This window comes from Phalacrocorax aristotelis, chromosome 5 (assembly GCF_949628215.1).
Source record: "Phalacrocorax aristotelis chromosome 5, bGulAri2.1, whole genome shotgun sequence".
NCBI classification, from domain to species: domain Eukaryota; kingdom Metazoa; phylum Chordata; class Aves; order Suliformes; family Phalacrocoracidae; genus Phalacrocorax; species Phalacrocorax aristotelis.
The window spans coordinates 51,931,589-51,947,320 of NC_134280.1; the positions used below are offsets into that span (position 1 = coordinate 51,931,589).

At 39.4% G+C, this 15,732-nt stretch overlaps 1 protein-coding gene across 1 annotated transcript in view; it reads right to left on the bottom strand.

Moving 5' to 3' along the window:
• Positions 1–1,019: 1,019 nt before the first annotated feature.
• The window catches only part of MUC6 (mucin 6, oligomeric mucus/gel-forming), a 32,226-nt gene continuing 17,513 nt past the window's right edge, over positions 1,020–15,732 (bottom strand). The window contains exons 17-29 of the mRNA XM_075092517.1: positions 15,195–15,247; positions 14,980–15,089; positions 14,048–14,199; positions 13,159–13,300; positions 12,575–12,685; positions 9,526–9,711; positions 8,205–8,444; positions 6,886–7,042; positions 6,010–6,153; positions 5,427–5,489; positions 4,736–4,738; positions 2,427–2,600; positions 1,020–1,321 (exon numbers count right to left, since the gene is read on the bottom strand). Of these exons, the coding sequence (XP_074948618.1) occupies positions 1,020–1,321; positions 2,427–2,600; positions 4,736–4,738; positions 5,427–5,489; positions 6,010–6,153; positions 6,886–7,042; positions 8,205–8,444; positions 9,526–9,711; positions 12,575–12,685; positions 13,159–13,300; positions 14,048–14,199; positions 14,980–15,089; positions 15,195–15,247 (1,837 nt within the window). The remainder of the gene's footprint in view (positions 1,322–2,426; positions 2,601–4,735; positions 4,739–5,426; positions 5,490–6,009; positions 6,154–6,885; positions 7,043–8,204; positions 8,445–9,525; positions 9,712–12,574; positions 12,686–13,158; positions 13,301–14,047; positions 14,200–14,979; positions 15,090–15,194; positions 15,248–15,732) is intronic.

A 15,732-nucleotide genomic window follows, 5' to 3' on the forward strand; every position in this document is an offset into this window, starting at 1 on the left:
AACTCCCAGGCAGAAGCCCCAGGGTATGGGTGGGGGTAAGAAAGGCAGGACCAGACCTACTGAGTCTTACTGGGCAAGAGGGAGAAATGGGCCAATGGCTCTCCCCAAAAAATATGGGGCGAGAACTGGGCCTGAAAAGTTCCCTCTGATAATTCAGCACCCCCTGCCTCCTTCTGGAGCTCCTGAGGGAAGAAGAGCCTCCCTGGATGTGCATGTCTCCCCTCCAAGGTGTTCCAGACTGGGCAAGGACATCCTCTGGGGAAGCTGGGTTAAGTGAAGCAGAGTCTTAGACCAAGGACATCTCTCAGATCCCTCTTACTCACCTACTGGGACTCGGTGGTGCAGAGTGGTTGCTTGGGTTCCCTCACTCTCTGTAAAGTAAGAAAGAATGGCTGTTAGTAATGGCTGGGAGCTGGTAAGGTTCCTAGTTAAAGTGGGTTGTGATAATTCCTCAAAGGAAGCTGTAATCACTCACACAATAAGACCCAGATGTGTGCACCCCAACAGTACTTTCTGGGAGATGCGTGGCTTGGGAGAGGGTGTACACCTGTCTTCCCACTACAATAGACTTTCTTCCACACACTGTCCCGTCCTCTGGTGTCAGTTGCTATCCTAGCAATTCACGTTGTCATACAGCCTCGGAGGAGACTGCCTTTGTTGGCATATGGAGTACCTGTCATCCCAAAGTGTAATTTCCTTCTGGGAAGAATTTGTTACAATAGCTAGGGGTAACACATATTCTGCTATATGTGAGCTTTCAAGAACTCCCTTCGAAGCATAGATTTTGCCTAAATCTGGAGGAAGTGTAGAGTATGTCTTTGAACAGAAATATAAGGTTTAATATAATATTTGGATGTCAGAGGTTTGCTTTATTGGCAAGACACATACATTTCCATTTTTATCACATTTTCCCATTATCCATGTCTTTTCCTATCTACTTGCAATGTTAAGACAACTAGTAAGAATGCTTGGGTTTTTTTATGAGGAATACATTGACAAGTGTCTTGTGAGTGATGGCTTCACCTGGCAGATATCAAAAAGTGATATTTACCTACTGTTGCTTGTTTAGGCTTGCTGAAAGTTGTGATCTGAGATGTGGTCTGGAGTGGTGTTGAGGTAGTTGCCATTTCCTTTTTGGTAGTGGTCTTGAAGGGTAGTGTGGTGAACCTTACTTCTTCCGTCTCTGTTGAAGCAGTGGTTGATGAGGCAACAGGTGTAGGCTTTGGTTTAGTGGTCGTGGTTCTTTTTGTTGAGGTAGTTAGGGAAGGGGTAGTGATGGTTGTAGTCATGTTTGGTGTGGTAAAAGTCGATGTTGTATGTTCTTTTGGAGTACAGATAAATAATATAATGTGAGTAGATTCATTGAATAATTAAAAATAGATAAATTATGAAGAAGCTACCCATATTTCAGAGATCCAGTCTTCACCCTTGATCCTTTGAACATTTTCTGTGTAATTGTTTGTATTCATGTTCTTATAAGCTTGCCAAATCCATCTCTACTTGTATTTGTTTTTGATTCTCATATATTTCCTTGTTCTCATTTTCTGTATTTTTCCTGTATTAGATTATTTTATATATAATTTTTCTAAGAAGTTAACTTTGTTGTCACTTATTGGCTTTGTCCAAATGACAATGTTGTTAGATATTTTTATGTTCCAAATCAGCCACAGTTTCAGTTTTCTGTAATTTGTATTACACATATAAATAACATCACACTATAGGATTTTCCTTGTCCCAGTACATGAATCACCTGTCACAATGGCAGCCTTTGAAGTTGCGTTTTGACTCCTGTAGGACCTCTTTTTAACTCTGCTTTCCCTGATAGCCTGGGTCTGGGATGGCTTATTAGTTGAAGTGCATGTTGGTGGGAAGCTAAATGTTATTATGAGTCTGCACAAGCCATAGAATCACAAAGAAATTTATGTTGGAGGAGTCATCCTCCTGGGGGCAGGACTCTAGAAACCTAGGCAAAGCTGCTGCACCAATACCTGTGTGATTCTGCTTCGGAGCCTCCTTACTTGATTCATAGTTAATAGGTTGGGCGCTCCTTGAATATGATGACATAACTGAAATAGTTGTGGAAAAGAGGCCAAAGCTGAGCTAATAAATCCAACTGGAGCTGAGCTGGCTCACTGCTTATAGAACTTCTTATGTGCTTCTCAGATAAGTCATACAAGTGATTTTTGGTTCTATTTTTAACCTAGTGTCTATATCCTTTCTTTTTCTATGCACTTGCAATCTATACTTGTGAACATTTCTGGTTTACACACTCCTTTCTGGAAGCCTGCTTTGCCTACTTCGTGATTTGGAGTCTTATGCTTGGATGTTAAGACAGCTTGCAATGCTTTCATAGTAGAATAATATCACAACTATGTATAGAGTGTGTTTACTATAATTAATTTTAGACAGTAACACTAAAAACCTACCAGTTGTTGACTTTATTGTGACAAGAGGTGATGCTGATGAAGTTCTTGGAACTGTGATTTTTGATGTTATTGTTGGATTTGTAGTCGCAGTTGATATAGTAGCCGCAGAAGAAGAAATACTAGGTACTCTTGGTAGGGTACTTGTGGTAGAGATGCTCATTACTTTAGGCTGCACTGTTGTTACTATGAGGACAAAAAATCCCAAAATTAAAGGATATGAAATAGTGCTTGATAATCTATTTATAATACACCTATATAAATTGAAAATTATTTTTGGAAGTAAAAACACTACCTTAATAACGAATAGTAGTAACTACTATTAAAACCCATTAGCTTTTAGATGAAACATCTGAGAGAGGTTCTTCATTCATTCCTTTGCTATTACGTGTAGTTAATACATTAGACATGAACTCTTGCAGAATATTTATACATTTCCATTCATCACTTGAAAGTGAATTTGGCATAAATACTTCTGCATAGCAGCAGAGGTGGAATTGTATTTTATCATTCACACAGCCGACAGAGTAATGTTTTCTGAATACCATCTGTCTTCATGGAGATTAATAGAATTTCTAACAAATTTAAAATCACTATATATATATTCATTTCCTGGATCAAGCTGTAGGAGTTTGGTATACTCAGTCATATATTTCCATGAAGACCTTCATCAATTGTTGAAGTGTTCTACAGCCAGTCACCACAAAGAACTGTGATGAAACCTTTGTGAGATTTTGTACATCATAGAATCATAAAATGGTTTGGGTTGGAAGGAAACTTTAAAGTCATCTAGTCCAACCCCCCTGCAATGAGCAGGGACATCTTCAAATAGATCAGGTTGCTCAGAGACCCCTCCAGCCTTACCTTGAATGTTTCCAGGGATGGGGCATCTCCCACCTCTCTGGGAAACCTGTGCCTGTGTTTCACCACCCTTACTGTAAAAAATTTCTTCCCTACATTGTGTCTGAGTCTACTCTCTTTTAATTTAAAACCATTACCCCCTGTCCTATCACCCCAGGCCCTACTAAAAAGTCTGCCCACATCTTTCTTATAAGCCCCGTTCAAGAATTGAAAGGCTGCAATAAGGTCTCCCTGCAGCCTTCTCTTCTCCAGGCTGAACAACCCCAACTCTCTCAGCCTGTCCTCAAAAGAGAGGTGTTTCAGCCCTCCAGATCATTTCTGTGGCCCTCCTCTGGACCCACTCCAACAGGTCCATGTCTCTCCTGTACTGAGGGCTCCAGAGCTGGATGCAGCACTCCAGGTGCAGCCTCACCAGAGCACAGGGGCAGAATCACCTCCCTCGACCTGCTGGCCATGCTTCTTTTGATGCAGCCCAGCATATGGGTGGCTTTTTGGCATGCAAGCACACATTGCTGGCTCATGTCCAGCTTTTCATCCTCCAGTACCCACAAGTCCTTCTCTGCAAGGCTGTTCTCAATCCCTTCATCCCCCAGCCTGTACTGATATTGGGGGTTGCCCTGACCCATGTGCAGGACCTTGCACTTGGCCTTGTTGAACCTCATGAGGTTCACATGGGCCCACTTCTCAAGCTCGTCCACATCCCTCTGAATGGTGTCCTGTCCCTCAGGGTTGTCAACTGCACCAGTCAGCTTGGTGTTATCTGCAGAATTCCTGAGGGTGTGCCTGATCACACTGTCCATCAGAGACAAGATAGAAGTCCTTATTTGCTAACAGAGATATTTCATTACTGGTATCTGGAAGTGCCTAAGTATGCTTAGGAAACACTCTTCATAATTTTTTTTCTGAGGATGTCTAGCAAAATTTCTCTGAAAATATTTGTGGTAATTATGATATAAACTTATTTTCCCTCATTGCATCTTATGCATGTGAAGCTGATGGCACCACTATATCACACAAAAAAGGATATTGCTTACATGTATCAGGACATATATCAGTGTGTAAGTACTGGTTTTGTCAACTGCATAAACTAACCTGTTGAAGGTGAAGATGTTTCAGTAGTTGTACTACTGCTTTCATCTCCTATTGTGTAAAGGAAGAACAGGTTAAGTTTGTGAGTGAAAACATATTATAATATTCCAAATAAGGCAAATTTCGGATTGGAAGGATTGTGTTATTTAGGGATATATTCCTGAAAATGCTTAATATTCGATATTCCAGTGTCAAACTTCTTATCAAAGGACTTAAACAATGACAAAGAAATCAATACATCTCATAATAATAATGAACACGAGTAAGTTTTTGCTATCTTTCTTAAAATTTTCATGTTTAAGGGTACCTCCCTTTTCATGAATAATGGAAACAGGTTTTTTTTTGTATTTAAATGAGATCACTAGCTGAGATCCTGATTACACAGGTTACAATTCTGTAATATGAGAAAAATTGTCCTTGTATTTTTTTACATCTGCATGAAAATCCAAACTATGCAGCTAGAGTCTATCCAAAACATTATTTATTAAGATATGTTTTCATAGAAGTAAACCATATGGTAATAAACCTTAAGTTAAAATACTTAAAAAAAAAATCTCTAAAAAGAGATTTGCTAAGTAGAGTCCATTAGCTAGGTGTGATCCTATTCTATATTTTCTCTTTTTTTATGAAATGAGTTGAATATATCTGAGACCCACAGGTCTGCTGGGGCAGCCCCTCACACAGATCAGAACATCAATGTGTTTTCAGGAAGACCCACATTTTGAAAAGTAACCCCATTTACATTGAACATAACTTTTCATGTTGCTAACTGAAATCAGTCAGGGTCATCAGCTTCTGCGTTATAGCATTCCCTATCCTAATCTTTCTTTTAATTAGTTCTTTTCATTCCTTTATTTGCCAACTTTTACAAAACTTTCACATACTAATAGTACAGTAATAGGGTTCTTTTGAAGGAAAGTCATGTTTGGATGAGCACTCATTATTAATTGACAGGTACTAGGAAAAATACATTCTTTGAGAATATACAAATATTTTAGTATGGTTTTTCAGTTACTATAGAGAAAGAATATGATTATGTGGGTTGCTGCTTACCACATGGCATGCATCTTTTCTTCTCATGGTCAAAGTATTCATCTTGAGAGCAGTTGTAACAGCCTGAAGAAAGGGGAAGAGAAATTTGTTTTACATTTCTCAGAGAACAGCAGTTAATTTATGCTATATATAGTCTAATATCGTACATTTCTGTTATTAAAAAATTGTATCAGTTGCAATATCATCTATTCAGGTAAGAATTTCCAATGTCATCCTCAGAAGAAGGGTCTGCCTATGTAGTAACTTATTTGGTTTCTCCAACTATATCCATTTGTCTAATAAAATATTAACGGCTCTCTCCACATATTTGCTTACCTAAGTACAGTGTATTCTTTTGATTTTGTGCAAGTCAGAGACTTTCTTCTCAAGACAGGCTGAGCTCAATATAAAGCTAGATGTAGTGCAGGTACTGAACTGATCATGTATTTAAAGCAGTAGAAGTAAGCTGAAGATCAGCAAAACTGCTCCAAAGATAGCATCAATTAGAATATCATTATTTATCTGTGGTACAATTGATTTAAAAAACAGCATTGAAAATAATTACTGTTACTGTTTCCTGGCTTACACTGGTATAGCTTATTACCTTCAATGTTGACATATTTGTAGTTTTGATTTGGACAATTACAAGGCCTGTAATGCCAAGTGCAGTTGTCATTGTTGTAGCCATAGGAATAAGCATCACCATTTCCTGTCCTTTTATGAGAATTATAATACTCACAATAGACAGCTAAAAAAAGTAAAAGTAAGAGAGAAATCAGAATTTTTCAAAATAATGGCATGTTAATTTCAAAGGACAGAAGGCAGGACAAAATAAACAGTTTGAATAAAAAATTTTGTCACAGAAGTTATTAGCTTCTGACATAAACTGAAATTTACACTCCAGTGAAGTCAGTTTCTTTTTTATAAATGCACTATGCAGGCGTTTCCACAATTTTTAATGCATAATATAGTGAAATGTTGAAAAACAACCATCAAAAATGACAACTCTAGCATTTATTTATAGAACACACATCCTCTTTTTTCTTCTGTATGTGGTATTCTGGGACACCTTGATAACTTTCCTCTTTTACAGGAAACACAGCTGTCTCTATTTCCTTGACACCCATACAGAAGGTGATCTCATCATAGCTAAAATGAAACATATTATTTTACAGTTTCATACTCCCTTTGCTGACAAACTGACAGTTCACTATACAATGGGAGCAGGAGAAGCAGTTTGCCTTCTGTGATCACGTTATTTTCTTTCTCATTACTCCATGTTGAAAAGAGAGATAATGTTTTGGTTAATTTAGCACAAATGAAAACTACAGATTTCAAAACCCTGGTGACTGAAGTCAACTATTTACCCAATTTAGGAGGTGCTTATTAAGCAATTACCTATGTTGCCCTATTAATACACTCATAGTAACAATAACAATAATAATCTCAATGTGTTTAAAGAGAGCTTAAAGAAACTTACGACAGAACTCAGGAGTCCTCCAGTCAATGCAGATACCTTTATCTAAGCATGCCATGGCATATACTGCAATGGCATCACACATGCATTCACAGTCCCCTCCAATGTCACAACCACAAGAGTCTCGAACACAAGCCTCATAATATGGCATACGATTCACCTGCATTGGAAAATAAAGTAATGAATTTTCTAGGATTCATTTGTGCCTGCTTGTTAAGAAGGTATTTTTCCCTGGGCTAAACAATACGTGTTCCACTAAGTGACAGTAACTAGTATTTCCTCTGAACACTTGTCAAAGCAATTACAATCCCACTTCATATAAATCTTTTTAGCAAGAATGTAGGTGCATCCACATCAACAATAGAAACTGGTGATGTTTTGCCAGATATGTGTTTCTAAATTTGTACTAGACCACTCCTGAATATATGCATAGCCAGCTAAAAAAAATCCCAAATCCCCACATTCATTCAGGCACAAGTGTCTAAGTTCATCAGCTGTACACCCTTTATTGATATGCATGAGCACTGCAGCATTTAGGTTGGATATTAGGAAAAGGTTCTTCACCCAGTGGTTTGTGGAGCACTGGAACAGGCTCCCCTGGGATGTAGTATTGGTGTCAAGCCTGGTGATATTCAGGAAGCACTTTGACAATGCCCTCAGACACATGGTGTGAATTTTGGGGTTGTCCTGTGCAGGGACAGGAGTTGGACTCAATGATCATTGTGGGTCCCTTCCAATGCAGGACATTCTATGGTTCTATGATTCTATGATTATCCACATTCCTCACTTGTTTTCACCTCCTGAAAACAGACATTTTTCATTCAGAAGGCCTGATGAATCTTGTGATATTTTAATTTCCACAAAGTTGGCAACTTAAAACAAATAGGAGAGTTGATGTTATCTTCCTCTTGGGCTGATCTACATCTTCTAAGTAATACTGTTGATTTACTGATGAGAACAAGTGTTTTCAGGCTTTTCTTAAGTCTGGTTGTCTTAACAAAGGCTAGATGTTTTCAGAAGAGTAAACAGTGCATTGATCAGTATCCGACATCATCAACAGACTGGCTAATTTCTGATACTTAAGTCTTCATTCTGACATTTTTAACTAATCAGTTAATACCAGACTTAGATTTTGTGCTTACAAAAGGGCAGGTGAAGTGCAAATAAGAAAGGATTTAGATTAACATAAATAAGAGCCATAAGCTATTTTATATATATTTTGTTAAAACATTTTGAGGAAGAGAAAATCAAGTGTTGATGTGCAAGTATTTTGGAAGAATACAGGTTATGCCTATAAATAAAAAGGCCAAATCAATTCTTACCTTGTTGTGACAGGCAGAAAAGGCTTGGCTGTTGATGATGGAACATGTCTTTTCTGCCCATGCTTTACGATAAGGGTTCTTGCTACAGGGGTCCACTACAAAGTATACATCTGCACAGAGAGGATTCTCTTTCCAAGAATTGACAAATTCCAATTCATTCGATGCCACATACTTGCTTCGAGTTTCAAAATCATCCTTCATATTGCCATTATAGTTCCCACACAAACCGCATATGGTTTCCTCGATTAAATGAAAGCAGCAAGGTCAGTTCAGCAAGTTGCGGTTACTCACCTTCCCTTTTGATTACTGACAATTTCCTATGCTTTAGTAGTGAATGTGATCTACAGATACTCTCTTATACATTCTTAGCATCTTGTGCTTGAGGTTCTTCCCATCAGTGGATGAATGTGTTTCTCCTCTAAACTGTAAACTCATCATTTAGAGATCAAATTCAACCACGCAGTTGTATAAAATACAAGCACCTAGCTCAAAAATTTCCTTAATGAAGTAATCACTTAAAAATCATACACTAGTGAAAATCTCTGCTGTTTTGGAGATAGTGATTAAAATGAATTAACAGTAGTGTCTCTGAAGACCTTTTGCCATCATAGAGAGTCAAGGTAACTGTCATCAAATGTTCTGTTCAATCTGAATTGAGGGACAATTTACTGAGGAAGTGTCGTGGCTCAGCCTCAGCTGGCAACTGAACACCATGCAGCCACTCGCTCACTCCCTCCCCACCCCTGTGGGATGGGGAAGAGAATTGGATGAGCAAAAGAACTTCTGGGTTGAGATAAGCACAGTTTAATGATTACAGTAAAACATTAATAATAATAATAAGAATGATTATGATAATAATGACAATAATGTTAACATAATAAAATGGAAAAGGAAGGGAAAGGGAAAAAAAAAGGGAAAAAACCCCCACAGAAACACAAACGATACAACCGCTCACCACCCGCCGACCGATGGTGCCTGTCCCCGAGCCGTGAATGCTTCCTCCCTCCCCCGGCCAGCTCCTCCCAGTTAACATACTGGGCATGACGTTACATGATATGGAATATCCCTTTGGTCAGTTTGAATCCGCTCTCTTAGCTGTGCCCCCTCCCCTCCCAGCTTCTTGTGCACCCAGCAGAGCATGGGAAGCTAGAAATGTCCTTGACTAGTACAAGCACTACCCAGCAACAGCCCAAACATCTGTGTGTTATCTCAACATTTTTTTTTCCCATGCTAAGTTCAAAGCACAGCACTATACCAGCTAGAGTGAAGAAAATTAACTCTATCCCAGCTAAAACCACGACAGGAAGTGATTCTGCAATACCTGCGTTTCTCTGGAGATTTTGATGAAGAAGTTCATGTGCTTATTCCAGATAAGGGTCATGTTGTATTTTCCTGGGATAATGATATCAAACATCAGGTGAAGGGCGTTCTTTTTCACATTATACCGTACTCCAGGATTCTCCCCAGAAATAGTGAAGGTTTCATCTCGCAGTATGAATGTTAAATTCTGGAAGAAAACTTATTTAGATGTTATAACTTATCAACTTTCAGTATTTTCCTTACTCTGTGTTACATTGCTGAAGATCAGATGCTGGGTCGATGAAGGGAGAGCAGTAGATGTTGTCTATCTTTACTTCAGTAAGGCATTCAACACTGTCTCCCACAGCATCCTCACAGGCAAGCTAAGGAAGTGTGGGTTGGGTGAGTGGACAGTGAGGTGGATAGAGAACTGGCTCAACAACAGAACTCAGAGGGTCGCGATCAATGGGGCAGAGTCTGGATGGAGGCCTGTCAATAGTGGTGTTCCCCAGGGGTCTGTGCTGGGTCCAGTCCTGTTCAATACATTAATCAGTGACCTGGATGATGGGATAGAGTGTAACCTCAGCAAGTTTGCTGATGATACCAAGCTGGGAGGAGTGGCTGATACACCAGAAGGCTGCGCTGCCATCCAGTGAGACCTGGACAGGCTGGAGAGCTGGGCTGAGGGGAAACTCATGAAATTCAGCAAGAGCAAGTGCAAGGTCCTGCACCTGGTCCTGCACTAGTACAGGCTGGGGTCAGAACTACTGGAAAGCATCTCTGCTGAGAAGGACCTGGGAGTGCTGGTGGACAACAAGCTGACCATGAGTCAGCAACGTGCCCTTGTGACCAAGAAGGCCAACGGTATACTGGGGTGCATTAAAAGGAGTGTGGCCAGCAGGCCGGGAGAGGTTATCCTCCCCCTCTACTCTGCCCTGGTGAGACCACATTTGGAGTACTGTATCCAGTTTCGGGCCCCCCAGTTTAAGAAGGACACGGAACTGCTTGAGCAAGTCTAGCAGAGAGCTACCAAGATCATCAGGGGGCTGGAGCATCTCCCTTATGAGGAAAGGCTGAGAGATTTTGGTTTGTTTAGCTTGGAGGAGAGAAGATTGAGGGGGGATTTCATCAATACCTATAAATATCTAAAGGGTGGGTGTCAGGATGATGGCACTAGGCTCTTTTCAATAGTGCCCAATGACAGGCCAAGGGGCAACGGGCACAAGTTGGAACACAGGAAGTTCCACCTCAATATGAGAAAAACCTTCTTTCCCGTGAGGGTGGCAGAGCAGGGAACAGGCTGCCCAGGGAGGCTGTGGAGTCTCCTTCCCTGGAGACATTCAAAACCCACCTGGATGTGTTCCTGTGCCCCCTGCTCTAGGTGTCCCTGCTCAAGCAGGGGGCTGGACAAGATGATCTCCAGAGGTCCCTTCCAACCCCTACCATTCTGTGATTCTGGCCCCTGTGCTCTGGTGAGGCTGCACCTGGAGTGCTGCATCCAGCTCTGGAGCCCTCAGTACAGGAGAGACATGGACCTGTTGGAGTGGGTCCAGAGGAGGGCCACAGAAATGATCTGGAGGGCTGAAACACCTCTCTTTTGAGGACAGGCTGAGAGAGTTGGGGTTGTTCAGCCTGGAGAAGAGAAGGCTGCAGGGAGACCTTATTGCAGCCTTTCAATTCTTGAACGGGGCTTATAAGAAAGATGTGGGCAGACTTTTTAGTAGGGCCTGGGGTGATAGGACAGGGGGTAATGGTTTTAAATTAAAAGAGAGTAGACTCAGACACAATGTAGGGAAGAAATTTTTTACAGTAAGGGTGGTGAAACACAGGCACAGGTTTCCCAGAGAGGTGGGAGATGCCCCATCCCTGGAAACATTCAAGGTAAGGCTGGAGGGGTCTCTGAGCAACCTGATCTATTTGAAGATGTCCCTGCTCATTGCAGGGGGGTTGGACTAGATGACTTTAAAGTTTCCTTCCAACCCAAACCATTTTATGATTCTATTTTACAGACTTTTCTAACCCTTTGGAGTTGTTTCATTTGCCTATGCAAGTTTTCACGGGAAATAAAAATATCTTTCATTGTCTACCATCATTGTTAGATGTGCTAGGTTTCTGACTGCTTTTGGTGGAAATAATATCATCATCTATATGCAGCCAGCAGAGTAGAGGAAGTATGTTTTCATATGTTCCTAAGAATAATCAAAAAGTTACAGAGAAAATAGCTGTTTGTTTTGAGCTTTTTTACTATCTCCCACTGTCATGTGACTCTTACAACTTCACTCCTGCCATACTGCAGTGTTTCAATATCTAGATAATGCACAGAAAGGTTTGTCTGGAGCATGCATTTATGAATCTGGATTCTAAGTGAACAAACTTTTTCACCACGGCACTGACCAGCTGAAACTGCCAGTATTTAGTTGGTAATGTGGCAAATGTGTACTGCTTGTAGTGACTTCTCCTTGGGATAAAGTCTCATCTGTCCATATTCTTCTCTCTGTCAGATAATGAAGGACTCTAAGATATACTAGATACTACTTGGTGTTACTGTCCTATAGAACTGAGAACAGTAAAACTTATCGTATTCTGGAGGCTGTCAGACAGTAGTGGAAATGAGGATAACTGCTCATTGCTGTAGTTTCAGAGATGTATCTCAGGTAAGACCTGGATATATTTTGAATTACAGATATTAGCTGGACTTAGAGAAATCTGAGAGATTTTGCTCATCATCCATGATGAGAATGACTCAACTTTATGCTATCATTTTCCTGAGTTTGGCAGGGGGGCAGAGGGTGAGGAAATCAGTATCTTTTGACCAAGCAATTCACTGCTGAGTCAGCAAAGTTCAAAATTTTATAGCTTGTACGTAGGCAAGAAACTTAAAGACTGAAACATTGACATGAGAATTGAAGAAAACCTGATGGTAATTCCTACTAAAACTGAAGCTCTAGGTTTAGCACATAATTTCACTTACCAGACATCACTTCAAAGTCACAGCTTAAACTTCCAAATGTGAATCAAACATGTGCTTAAAATAGCTATTCAGCTGGATAACAGCAGAATGAAGATCTTACCCCGAGGTAAATACTGATGGATCTGGAGCATGTAACCCCTGATTTCCCACAGACAACATTCTCAGTAACAATTTTGAAAGAGGAAACAGGTCTATTAACACTGCAGCCATCCTAAAAAAAACAAAACAAACATAAGAGAATAAAACCCCAATAGACCCTGTGTCTGGAATCTTCCAACTTAAAACATAAAAGCATAAAGAAGTAAAGAAAGTTTAAACATGTTATGACGGATTCTGCCTGTTTTGGGAAGTGATGACCTCTGATTTGGTAGTTAAACTGACATCACTTCCCTAAAGGATATAGTTGGCTGGTACAGAACACATACGTGTCAATGACTATTTAAACATATTATTAAATCTAAAACTGGTTGTAATTGCATGAAAAAGCTGTGTTTCTAGAACTAAAGCCTTTTCCTCTTAAGTATTGAAGTAAGCAGAAAATATAAAACCATGTTAAGTCTTTATAAAGATTCAAAGTGCTCTACTGGTTATAGATGCATCCTAGGATATTGGCATTAGCCATTTAAGTCAAGCTATTTCTTGATGCTGAGATACTGCCAAAATAAGCAGTAGAAGGCAGATTACCATAGCTAATATGTATTCACAGCTGCCATCAAACACAAAACGCTGTCCATCAAAAGTGGTGATGTGGCCTTCTCCATACAGATTACACGTTGAGGAACACTTTGATTTCTGAACACATTTCCATTTGCCTTTTGTGCAAGTGCTGGGAGTGAGAAGAGAAACCATACTCAGATTTCAAAGAAATGCCACCTTAACCTGCTGCTTTTCATACGCAGGCACTTTTATAGATAAGATGTTAATTTAGTTGACTTGTGTACACTGTGACCAAGTTACAATTAATATAAGAACCATAACTAAAAGTTATGGACTACCTAGAAAATTAATTAATTAGAAAAAAGAAATCTTGAGTAATATTTGCTTTCTTTTTTCATGAAAGAAAGAATGTAAAACTCATTTATTTTTTCTCTTAATGAGAACAGATGCCACTGTTCTGTGTAGTTTGGGTGGTAGTGGTGGTTTTTTAATACTAGGTTAGTAACTGGAAAGGGAATAAAGTACTTTAAGAATGCTGCTAAAGAGATGGAAACAATCTTTTTTGGGGTTGGTTTTATCTACAGACAAGAAGGAAGACTGTGCCCTTATCTTTATTTAGGTGGAGCTGTTAATCCTTGACCTTATGTAGATTACAGTTACAGGCCCTACTGGATGCCCTTAGTGCTGGATATGCATGTGGCAGAAATTATCCCTGAAGCCAGTACCGTGACTCTTTTATCTATACATGTATATTGTAAAATGTTAAGCTCCTTATTATCACCTCTGTGCTTTGTCACTGTATTCCTTCCATTCAGCTGTTGCCATTTCCTACTCTCCTGTCAACTAAACAATTTTGTTACATAGTTGTATGGTTTAGTGAACAATGATTCTGCAAATGCAAAACTGTAATTCTTACCAGATCTCGCATTCTGTTTGGATCTGTTCACCTTTTCCATAAGCAAGACCACCATATTCACATGGACATTCCTCAGCTGCAACACATTTGCCATCAAGATTTTCATATAGCCCATCAGCACAGACACAGCCAGATTCACATTTAGTGGGTATCTGGTAAAGACCAACAGATGGCAAAATGAAAAGAAACGTGAAATGCATTTTATCTAGTATGTGAATGGTGTCAAGAGTGAACCTGTGCTAAGTTCTAGTTTTGACTTGATTTCAGTTTTGTAATTTTCCTTCTAGTAATATACTAGTCAACTGAAGTAGTTTCACTGGAGTTGTAAGATATACCTGTTGTGTGGGATATTAAACATACTTAAAGACTCTGAAAGATTTATCTTTCATTGCTACCAATCTTTCAGACAGAGTACAGCAGAAGTTTCTTTATATTAAGGAAGCTTATTACCATTGTTCCAATTAGTCTGTTTCCTTAATATAAAGGCATAAGAAAACCCTATCAGGATAGGCCAGAGGTTCACCTAGCTTAGGTGTCCTGTATCCTGTAACCCTCAGCAGCATACAGTGGGGAAAGAATGGAACAGGAAGCATCAATCACCTGTTCTATCAGTTTCCAGTGACATGCAGCTCAGGAGTACCCGAGCCAGAGGTGATAGCCATGTAGTTAAGAATCCTTAATGGATTTTTTCTATTAATTTGATAGAATTTAATTCATTAATTCATGCAATTTAATTCCTTTAATCACTTCTTGAATATATGTAAGTTTTTAGTGTCCACAGTCTGCTGAAGGAAGTCTGACGTTTAACTGTATGACATTAGAAGAAATACCTGCTTTCTTTTCACTAGAAGGAATGTAGTCAAGTTCTAAGTAACAACTAGAACATTCTTCCTCTCTCAAGAGGATAAATATCCCAGAGCTGTGAAACTCACACATTCAATTCCAGTAGCCAGCATCTGACAGGTAGGGGCACATGCAGCTCCATACTTGTTTTCTAAACTGTCAGAACATGATACATATTTCTTAGGAGCTTTGCAGCTTTCTAGGAAAAAGGAAAAAAACCAAGCATTGGAGATATTGTGAGGTAGCAATTTTGCAATATAGTGGGAAAGAATATGTTACTAAGTAAACCATATCAGACCCATACCTGCAAGATTTTGAGGTTTGCCTGTGCAACTTAGCCTTCCATTAACGCAGTAGCTGGGCGGGGAGAAAAGACATTTAAATTCAACTCTCTCATAAGTCAGAAATTTTTAAATTTTTTTTTGCAAAATGGCTTCTATGTTTCTCACCATTGGAAATGTTTCATTTATGTTACTAGTTCCTCCTCATCCTTCAAAATGGAATGTGAGTCAACTTGCCTCTCTTTGCGTTTTGTAGTGTACAGTAACATCAGTTTTGAAAGTGGATAGTAAGCCATTCACTATTATGATGGCATATCAGGTCATTCTTAAGGTTTGTATAGAGCTGTCCAGATGTTGTTGACGATATCTCCTACTAGGAATAAGCAGTTCTTACCTATTATTTTGTATTTTTTTCCTTAACATTTCCAAGCTTAAGGTAAGTAAAATGGTTTTGGTTCATTTAAGAATCTTTGTATTTTAGGAAATGGCAAAAAAAGGTGTCTCTAAAAACTAAATTTTTGCTATTAAAAATAAAGGAGACTGTACTGGTTTTGGCTGGAA